At 37.4% G+C, this 11,305-nt stretch overlaps 1 protein-coding gene across 3 annotated transcripts in view; it reads left to right on the forward strand.

The window, feature by feature from the left end:
- LOC100890827 overlaps positions 1 to 11,305 on the forward strand; it is a 30,940-nt gene that overhangs the window by 16,589 nt on the left and 3,046 nt on the right. For 2 of the 3 annotated variants that reach the window (XM_011685230.2, XM_003727596.3), the window contains exons 10-22: positions 119 to 745; positions 1,239 to 1,454; positions 1,675 to 1,835; positions 2,817 to 2,984; positions 3,593 to 3,667; positions 6,185 to 6,358; positions 6,796 to 7,005; positions 7,568 to 7,749; positions 8,034 to 8,128; positions 8,618 to 8,802; positions 9,668 to 9,758; positions 10,614 to 10,700; positions 11,084 to 11,176. In XM_011685230.2, coding sequence (XP_011683532.1) covers positions 119 to 745; positions 1,239 to 1,454; positions 1,675 to 1,835; positions 2,817 to 2,984; positions 3,593 to 3,667; positions 6,185 to 6,358; positions 6,796 to 7,005; positions 7,568 to 7,749; positions 8,034 to 8,128; positions 8,618 to 8,802; positions 9,668 to 9,758; positions 10,614 to 10,700; positions 11,084 to 11,176 — 2,364 coding nt within the window. The remainder of the gene's footprint in view (positions 1 to 118; positions 746 to 1,238; positions 1,455 to 1,674; positions 1,836 to 2,816; positions 2,985 to 3,592; positions 3,668 to 6,184; positions 6,359 to 6,795; positions 7,006 to 7,567; positions 7,750 to 8,033; positions 8,129 to 8,617; positions 8,803 to 9,667; positions 9,759 to 10,613; positions 10,701 to 11,083; positions 11,177 to 11,305) is intronic. The other variant, XM_031000263.1, reaches the window with a different exon arrangement.

Consider the following 11,305-nt stretch of genomic DNA (forward strand, 5'->3'; position numbering starts at 1 on the left):
TCTGAAACTTTAAGCTGTGTTCTGTGAAGCAATATCATCTATGATAAGTAGCTAGTGTTTGTCAAGGTTGTAAAGTCTGATGTTTATTGTGAGGTCTGCATCTACATTTTTCTTACAGATAAATCCATCAATATGTATGTCATCTGCCAGTCTGGAGGTTCACTCTGTATATGTTACCAGCTGCCTCATAGGAAACTAGGTAGCTCTAAGCCATCCTCGCGCCGTCAGAGCAAATCCAAGCTCCAGATTCCTCCAACTATCCAATCAGGGTCTGGACAAGAGGGTCAGGTCCAGAGAAGACCAGGCAGTCTGGACCTATCCCAGTCAGCTGCACGTAGGGATGACCCTGCAGGGCCTCAGTCCAACACCCCAGGTTCCACCGTGTCATCCCCCACGCTAGCATCCTTGGGTCGAATGGCCACCCCTACATCTCCCCTCATGGACTCCTCCCTCACTTTGAGCTATGATTCCATCACCAACAACGGTGCGGCCAGCCCACAGAGCTGGTCAACACTCAACGCTCTATATTCAGACTCTCTGACCAGCTCTAGGACATCACTCGATGGTCGCTTGAATCAAAAGTTACCCGAGCCTGGAAGCCCTGCCACACCTAGGTCATCAAGTCAGTTTGTTGATGTCCATTATGTGGTATTGGTCCTGCATCATAAGACTATTTTGCACTGCAGTGTTCCTCATCTTCAGAAAAGCATTGCCAAACGAATGCAGCTCTTCTTTGCTCCCATGAGTAAGTGACCTTACTTTGATTCCTAGATATCGATGTAATGATTTGTACGGGCCACTTTGATATATCATTTGATTTGTAAGCCCTCATAGAATCGGTTTCTCAAAAAATATAACTCGTGTATGTAGACTCTATCGTATGTAGGACTTCTATGGTTCAAATTCAGAGATCCTCATCATTATCATCATCACCTTTTTATTGAATTGTGATCATTTTACATCATTGTCTAGTATTATCTGGGTACTGTATTCCATCTCCTAATGTTTTCTCTTGATTACTATCAGTTGGGTACTTCATGGTTCTCCACCCTGCCACTTTAATCCTTCTACTCAATGATAATCTTAATCATCATTGGATAATTACATCTAGTTTTGCATTGACCATTATCAGATGGCTACATCATGGCATACTACCCTCTAACAGTACTTCATTTACTTGATGTTTTGTCATGTTCATGATCAGAAAATGCATCTTGTTCTTTGTTGTTCATCATTAGATGGATACATCATGGCGTACTATCCCGGTACCGTACTCCACCTCCTCAATGTCAACCCGGAGATGGAGCCTTGTCTCCACCTTGCCTTTGGGCCTCAGGATGTGCCCTGGATCCCTCTCTCTGGAGCTGAATCAGAGAGATCAAGAGCAGAGCAGCTTAAAAGCACCAGGCCTCTTCTCACACACTGCCAAAGGGATAGAACAGTCAGTAAATATGGTAGGATTTCTTTCATATGATGATGCCGATCTTTGAAGAGTGTGAAGGAAACTATCTGGAACCAATTTGGAATATAATGTGAGATTTTGTGATTTTTAATTTTTTGTAAAGGTCGTTTTACAATGGTCAGAAGCATTACAATGTTACAAATGTCTAGGCACCACCTGTATTGAAAGATTACTGTCTATGAAAATTGCATTTTCATTTACCTTGTACCCAGATGACATACTGTTTGATGGTCTGTCCGGACGCTGCTACCAACCAATCATCAATAAAGACAAGCTCCCTCTGTTGTTGATGGGCGACAGTCAGATTCCCTTCAAGCTAGGTCTCCTACATTTGGCTGTCATCAATCTCAAGGATGCTACTCTAAACAAAAAGGTATGAACCATTGTGTTATTTCTGCTTGAATTCTTTGCTTGATGATTTAGAAGCATAGGCATAGCAAGGGGACACAAAGGGGTCATCATGGCCCCCTTCCAATCATCCACTTAAACAAAAAACTAGACCTAAACCCTCCCCTACCCCAGCGTCACTGGCTCTTGTGTGTCTCTCCCCCCCCCCCCCCAACCCAATTTTTTCTTAATAAAAAAATATATAACAATTAATAAAAACCTGTTTGATCTCATTATTCAATTAACCCTTTATATCCAAAAGTAAATTGCTGTGCCAAATTCAGTGTAATGGTAATGGTAATGGTTTTATTAAAAATTCATTTGCAGCCAGATGGTTGAATTGCAGAACTTTGTACATTGTAAAAACATAAATACTTATACAAACATAAAACGTATTAAGACATATCACGCAGTGAATGAATTAAAAAATCAGTGTACACATATATATATATACAAATTAATACAATTCATAAAATTCACTTAACATTCTATTCCACAATCATCATAGGGCTGGAGGGAAATATAGAAGAGAGGTAGGGAGGATAATAGTGCAGACAGCACGGGAGACCGAGGAAAAGTGTGAGATAGAGACAGACAGAGAGGGAGAGAAAGAGAGAAAGGGAGAGAAGGAGAGAGAACGAGAGACAAAGCGAGAGATAGAGATATATATATATATATATATATATATATATATATATATATATATATATAAGATAATGCTGAGGATGAGAGTGTATATCAGACATATTCGAAAATGTAACATGCTATACATTTCTATATCTTCTAACATACAGATAAGTGAGTATGTAGGACCTATGTTGTCTACAGATGCTTTTCCTTACCCCTACTTGCCCTTCATTTTAACATTTAAAAATAAAAAATAAATTAATTAAAAATCCCCCCCCCCCCCAAAAAAAAAAAAAAAAAAAAAATGGTTTACCCTAAATTAATACTTGTTTGGTTGTAGATCATTGAGAGCATCACTCAAGATGCCTTCCAGCTTGAGATGCAGGACATCCTTGCTGAATTCCTCTTAGCTGGGACATTCTCCTGTGTGAGACTCAAGTTGGATAAAGATATTCTTAGATATCTACCATTCACCAAAGTGGACCCCACGAAGACTGTCTTCATTGAGGTAAGCAAAATGCAATGTTATTATGATGAGGTAGAAACCAGTAAAGCAGTTGATTGCAACGTATAATCATGTAGAAATGAGCTGATATGAATTTAGGTGTGAGAAAGATAAAGATAAGCTTGAGTTCTGATAATGATAGAAAAGAGATTCTCACAGAAACCAAGGAAACTTGCACTGAATTTTCAAGATTACAAATAAATGACATACATGTGCCAACCATTTTTGGTATAAAATGAATAGTGGCTCAGCAATGTGCATAGAAATATAGAGAAATCCAAGTATGCGTAATAAAGCCAGACACCATGCACTTAACACAGGTCACTATGTGCAAATGAGAGTTGTGTTTTTTTTCAAAGATTATTTCTAGCTAGTTCTTCTGAGTTTGTAACTACTATATTACTACCATGATAAGTTGAGCCAATTTCATCCAAACTGGGCTCAAGTATGTATGAGCATTAAATCATTAAATGAAAAGTGAAATTTCTTATATGATCTAGTAGAATCAAAGACCCACAGCATTACATGCATGTATATGTTTTTTCAATGTCTATGTGTATTTAATGATTTAAAGATATTATTTGTTTTTTCCCCAATCTCAACATTGGTAGACTCTAGATGGCAGCAGATTGTCCTGTGTCAAAGCAGTAGAGAATAGGTACATTCCAAAGATATTCCTAAGCAAGGTAAGAATTACACTGCTAATGTCTAATTGTATAAAATTTAATAAATAAGAACACTCGCATGCACAACCATCTGTTCCTGCCTATGTTCTCCTGTTTATTTTGATTACGAAAAAATTGATGTATATACGGTATTGGAAAAGTGTTTTGACATAATTATTCTCCAGGAATGATACAGACCCTATTATCGTTTAATTCATGAAACCCTATTGTGACGTCATCAAAAATATAATTTGGGAATTCCTCCATTGCTTTGGTTCATAACATTACGAGCCAGAGCAATACAACACTGAGTTCCTTTAGGAAATCTATTTATTCAGATGGTCATATCTCAGTCAATACTTAACATATTCAATAGGCCAGTTTCGGCGGTTACGTAATGCGCGGTTACTGTAACCAAGCCCGACAAGCTTTGTCAAATCGCCATTTAGAATCTGTGCATTGTGTATTAGACTGTCGGTTCTTGCCGTTAAATTGCATTCATATCTTTCTATCAAAACTGCGTGTATATATATGAATTTCTGTTTTGGCCGGAAATGTCTTCCAACTTGCCATTCATCAAGCTGATTTTCAGGCAGCTGCAATATTTTCTGAGAAAAAGAGGAGTTTCGACTACGGTATACACCCGAGAAAAGACTCGTTAAATTAGCGTCCGCAGTAGCGGACTAGCCTGCCCGTAGCCCTTGACCTACGGGGTCCGTGTCACTCGGTAGACGTGACTGTATGGGGAAATTACAACGGGCAGGATTTTCGTTCAGTGAACTAGTTACATACCTCCCTTAAGTTTGACGATATTCCTGACTTTGGGACCTATGACGTATTCAATTATCTAGTAGAGAATATGACGGACCATGCATTTACGATCGTCGAAAACTGAAGGCTTTTATAAGAGTTTTGAAGACTTTCGATTGATATTTTCCGATGGCCATAGATTATGTGGCCTGGAGAAGCTCGAGTACAATTAGCTCTCGGCAGCTCATGATAGCGACTTGTGACTAGATTCTACAGGTTAAATCGACGCCAAAAGACAGAACATACCAACTTGAACAAAAAGAAAAAATATATTAATAATAAACAAATAAAAAGTAGAAGTCTAGATCTAATAGAAAATGTAATAACAAATTTATTTTTAAATGTTTTTTTTTAAATAATAATAATTGCTTCTTGAAGTTGAATAACGAAGGTCCTGCATAATTGTAGTCTAAATAGACTGTCTAATACTATTAATTTTTATTTTATGAAAATCAAACTTAATTCCTAATCTTATTCTAAACAAGAAAATTATTCATCATCCTGATTCTTCTTCCTTGCCATCATAAGGTTTTTTATTATTACTTTTATTATTCCCTTTTTCCATTGCTCTATCATTCTTTTGCCTTGTTCATTGTTTTTCTTCATTTTTTCCGTTCAAAATTATTTGTTTATCATTATTAATCATTCTTATTCTAGCTATCTGTCATCGGACGATATTATTTTATAGATATTATTTTATTCACAAAGACCTTATAGTGAAATTATTATTACATTTATTGTCATTATTTCTCGTTGCTTTTGTTAATAATATTGATTCTGCGGTCAGTGCTTACTTCTCGTTAGCTGTTTCTCGTCCGCCTTGAAATAGTCCGTATCGAGGCGTTTCACAAACATTTTTTAATCCGTAAAATTGTTTTCATTATGATAATGTGAATCGCGCCTACACGAACGAGAACACGTGGTACGCGCGCACGCTTCTGCAAGCATAGGTGACTGTGTGTGCGAACGAGTGGAAAATAGTTCATCACTTCTTTCATTTCTACGTCCAAATTTGTTACTCAGTTTCAAGCTAATAAGGTAAATGCAAAATTGAATGGAAATTACCGATATCGGCTAGCTAACTTATATTTTGGTGCTTCGCTTTCTGTTTCATCAGTGGCTTTCAAGCCAATTTCGCTTGTATCATCAACCTCGTTTATCTTCTTTTTGAGGGGGTATCGTGCGCTGCCTGTACCGGGGACTTGGCCGAACAGGTTTGGCTGCAATCGCTAGTTCTGTAACAGCAATGCATTTCTATTATTCTTGCCTATAAGCCTCAGCGATTTTAAAGATCAAATGTATGAAGAACAAAAGCACATCTCAAAGATATTTATTATTCAAGTTTGAAACTGCCTCCTTTTTCTTCTCTCTCTCTCAAAATAGCGAAAACAAACGATACAATCACACCTAGCGAACACAGTCATGTATGGTATGCACGCAAAGTGTAGGCTGCTACGCACCGCGAGTTCTTTGCTTGTCCGACCCTCCGATTACATAATGCGATTTAAAGGTCTCTGAATACATTACGAAACTGGCCTATTGGTTTTCGACATTTTGACATTACATTTGATGCTCTTTAGGAAAATGAAGAAAAAATTGAGAAATTCCAAAAATTGATTTTTATGATGTCATAGCTTTGGTACTCTATTTGTGTTCACCTTGGTTTGTGGTGAATCTAGTGTCGGCATTTGATAACAATTTTCCAATTATTCTTTCTTTCCATTAAAGAAGGGACGTCGTGACAAACGTCTTGGTACGGATGGTAACAGCGTCTTGTGGGACACCCTAGAGAGACAGATCAGGAGGAATCAAGAATCAATCAGGACTCCTAGCAAGAGGTTTGACACAAGGACATTAACCGCGAAACTCAGAGAACAGGAACAAGCAAGTCATATACTTCGGGTGAGAATGAGTCTAGCCAGTTTTGGAAACGCCCCCCTCTCAAAAAATGAAATGGAAGCTCTTATTACCAATCGTGTGAAAGAATATGTTTTGACTAATACGTGATGATACAAATTTTGCAGAAAAATCGCCTACTAATTGAAATATTTGGTGAATTATTATATCTATTTGGACCTGATAGATATCGGGCACGTATCGCGCACCTGTCGTGTAGTCCCATATACATCTTTCTGTGTACAGTGCTTGTAACTTTACCAAGACCGGGCCAAATTTTGTATCTTTTTGATGATTCCAGAACCTTGCAGAGCACACAAATACATATATGCTAGATGATCAACCTTTTCTGATCAATTCCACAACGTTTCTTTCACAATGCAATCGCATGACCATAACTGGTCTTTATCTTTAATGTTGTATGCATAAATTTATTTCCTCAGAGTGAAGAGAAAGCTACGCTACCATCCCATCCCCAGAACTCACGGTCCTCCCTCCTCAAGAAAGTAGCTGCCTTCTCCAGGAGGGCACTCACACAGTCCAAGGAGGTCAAGCAGGTCAAACCCAAAGACCCACTCGCGGCTGTCATGATGGAAGACGACTCAACCAAGGAACCTGGCGAAGACACTAATCAAAATAAGCACATTGAAATGGTATGCATGTCAAGAACTTTTGAAGATTGTATAGCATATGCTCCAGCAGCCACTGATCGATGGTTTAGTTCTTATATTGTCAAAATTCCTATCTTCAAACCTGGAACAATCAATATCCCTTATTATAACCAGAACTCTGAAGAGTAGAATGTACATTTTAAAGTTTACAGTAAATTAAAGTGAACGATCACTGGATACAACTCTATTTTTTATCAGTCATGTATGATTTTAAGAGCACCTTTATGATGACTTTTAGTCTGGCTCATCAAAAGTCGATCTTGTAACTGTTTTTGGAAACAAATGCCCAGTTCTGAAGAGTTGTGTATGAAGTATTCAGACTTGCCTATTCAGTTTACTTCCATTTCATGAAATAATTTAAACGAAAGTATGAATAAATTTATTTAAGAGCTGCTAATCAAGCAAGTTGAAAAATATATTTCAATGAAATGACCTCATATTCTTTGTAACTGTTCTCTTGGATAATTCTTTCATTTAAGAATCAGAATTCAGAACTGGTCTCTACCTCCAATCTTTAATGTTTGATCATAAATAATTCTTTCAGATCCTGGAAGAAGTTGTGTCCTTCTTCCGATCAAGGATGCCATTCCACAACCAGGATCGACTTGAGAACTATGCCTCAGAGTTTGTGAGCAGTCAGCTGCAGCACTTCAAGATGATGCTGTCTATGCTGTTGACTGCCAACGGGTTCACTGAGAACGTTGATGATCTAGCCCAAGTTCCTCTGTGAGTCACCATCTCTATACTACTTTACTTTCTGACGTTGGAATATGTTATTGATTATTTCAAAACATGATCACAAACAGTTCCAAAATATCAACTTGAGAAAAATGTCAGTACCTATTGTATTTCCCATAGAAATCATATTTGTAATATGCAATTTATCAATGTAATGGTCACACATTTTAAAAGAGGGTGTATTAGGCTTTTGAATTGCCCCCCATGTTGTCTTCTCCAACAAAGATACATTCAAAATATGAACGAATTATCTTTTTAATTATTTTTTGTAGATGCAGTGGAGCAACAGAGAATGAAATCAATCTATTCCACATGGTTGAGAGGCTTTTAGCTGCAGCACAGAACCTTTGCTTTCCCCTGCCTGTTGGTAAGCATCTCTCTCTCTCTCTCTCTCTCTCTCTCTCTCTCTCTCCTCATCATCATCATCATCATCATCATCATCATAATCATCAACATGATCATCATCATCATTATCTTCATCACTATCATCACCATCAACATGATCATATGGCACCATACAAATGCTGTGAATCATGATCATGATCATGATCATCATTATCTTCATCACTATCATCACCATCGACATGATCATCATCACCATTTTTTCCATCACTATCATCATCATCGTGATCATCATCGTGATCATCATCATTATATTCATCACTATCATCACCATCATCATCATCATCATTATCTTCATCAACATCATCATCATCATCATCATCATCATCATCATCACTATCATCATCATCATCATCTTCATCATCATCATCATCATCATCTTCATCATCATCACATTTGATATCATTCTACATAACATTTTTTTAAATATTTTTTTTAAATGTGATTGTAACAGGGTTCAAGCACTTCATCCTGTTCCTTGCCTACCGATGCTTGGATGCAGGGATGTTCCTCCAGTACGTCAACCAAGGAGTCTTTGACGTCTCAGAGACCTTCATGACTCGCATGGTCAAAGAGGTCTCTGATGAAGACAAGGCCAATGTGGACCTCAAGATGAAACTCATACAAAAACTACCAAAGGTAAGGGTCCTCAGTATTTGTAGCTTAACAGCCCTCCATGACTTCAAGGTTGCTCTAAAAACCCATCTCTTTCTAAACAGTTCTATATGATAATGACAATTATAATTGTGGCGTAATAATTTGTGTTGTTTTAGTTTACCTTTTTAAAGTTAAGAAAGTGATATGTTGGTGATTGTAATATGTACAGCGTCAGAGCCCGGCAGATACCGCCGGTGTATACATATCCATATTATTATTAATAGACGTTATCCATGCATTAGTTTTTTGTGTGATTATAGGTGGTATGTTTGAATCAACCAGTTCATAGTTAGCTTTGGTACAAATGACCCCCGAATATATGCAGATCTTTTAGACATGGAGACGTCCTACTATGTGCATTTTAGAATAATCACTGTCAAAGTGATACCGGTGCTTCATGAATACCTTTTGTCTGCCCTCTTGAGAAGAAACTTCCACCTGTGTATCAGAAAATGTGCCATCAGTGAATAAATGAATAATGATAACATAACTTTTATGAGCACGAATCCAGTATTTGTCTTGATGGGTTTAACAATTTTGGTACAAATGACCCTAATATGCCCATGCGCATAATTGTATCTACGAACTAGCCTACAGATATAGGTGTAGCAGTGAATATGCCATTTTGTATTCATGATTAGTGTGTGTATATGTAGGGTTTTTCATATGGAGGCATAACAGGGAAAGGAAAGTTATACATTAATAAGAACTACAGTTGCATGTAAGTGAGAGTTCATATACATTAAGGTGTAAATGGAGCATTGCTCTAAATTAGTTATTAGTGTACATGTGTAAGTGCACTTTATGTTTGTTTGATAGTCATGTGTTGATTGTATTCTTTTCTTAGGCATCTGCTGATCGAGTTCTTATGTCCTGGGATCATCCATCAAGTAATCTTATCGTCGCGCAGCAGTATTCTGCATCTTGCCTTCATGATGGTGAGCTTAAATACACATTCTAACATTTTGGAGTTAGATAAACCTTTCCAGGAAATTTTGAAGAATTGCTTCCTCTTAATTACCATCATAAAGTTGCATCCTGGTTGAATTAATGGTGCTGACGTACAGGGATTATTGGTTCAGTTTCAGCTGCCATGGGTTTTTATGACAGTGCAAATATAATTTATCATCGTTTTTTCCCCTTTTTATGGAGGGAGGAAGTATATAGTTCAAAGTTGTTTTTGAACTATCATTTGTGTTGTGTAACATATAGCTTGAACTTGTGGGAATTTTATGTCAGTAGAATGATGATTGTGTATGCACCACTCATGCATGGCAAATGATACATTTGAACGTTTTTAAAGCTGTGGATAGGTGTAGGAGGTTCATGGATGATGCAAAATAAAATATTTGTGAGGCAAGAGTTTTAATTCATCAAGAGCAGTCATTCACAGAAGGATTTATGTACCTATGCTCATTGACTGGATGAAGTTACCTACACTATAGGCCCTCATGTAATCGTAGAGGCTTCCCAGCTGTCCGTGGATCAGGGAAAATTCAGGGGCTTTGAGCAAATATAACTCAAATCAGGGAAAAACATAGGGAATTTCTTTCTCCCAAACAGAAAGCATTTGGTCTCTTTTACGTCATCTTGTATTCAACAAGCGTGTCCACCTGATAATTTTCTATGAGTATGGCGTTGTTTCAGACATAAAATAGGTTGAAGTAGTGATCCCTGAATTTTGAAACTCCATCAGGAAAAAAAAAAACCCAGTGAGTTTTCTATTTATGAAGTGCTGTGAACCATATTACACACTTTTCTACTGGAATTCTTCCTTGTCCTATTGTTGATAGGTGGTGAATTTGGCCAGAGGAATCTCAGTACAGCAATGTTGCCCCAAACAAAACCTCAGAAATCACGCAAGAAAAGCATGGAAGCAGGTAGGTTTTAGAATACCATCTTGATACCCTCTTGATTGTTGGGTGTGCTGTGCTTGCCAAGCTACTCTGTTAAATCAGTGGTGAAGAAAAAATGATATAATTGCCAAAAATCAGTAAATGTAGATTTATGGAAATTACAGGTACAGGTACATGTGAAATATCAAACAATAGACTTGATTTAAACAGAGATAAAATCAACAGATGGTAAATAGATTCCATAGTAAAATCTTAACATGATGACAAACCTAATGATCCTTACTGATGTAGTTTACACAAAGCGAAACCTGTTGCTCGGTCATTACCACAAGACTTGTGTTATAATTCTGATAGGGGGACTGACTCTCGTTCTTAAAAAGTTAACAAAATGTTGTTGTCATTTTCAGCCATACCAGGATTGGAAGCAGAAGAGGACTTCTTGGATATGATTCCAAACTTCCCTCCACTCAACTACTTCATGAAATACATCGAGGGATCAGGTCAGTATACATTCTTCTTGAAGTCATTGGGGTCTGATAGCAAAGGAAATAAGAATGGAACTTGTTGAATATGGTCTCACGATGTTCCTTGTTTATCAACAGTGGATCAGTTGTTTTAACATTCCGTCC

Source organism: Strongylocentrotus purpuratus, unplaced genomic scaffold (genome assembly GCF_000002235.5).
Source record: "Strongylocentrotus purpuratus isolate Spur 01 unplaced genomic scaffold, Spur_5.0 spur5_scaffold_6, whole genome shotgun sequence".
NCBI lineage: Eukaryota > Metazoa > Echinodermata > Echinoidea > Camarodonta > Strongylocentrotidae > Strongylocentrotus > Strongylocentrotus purpuratus.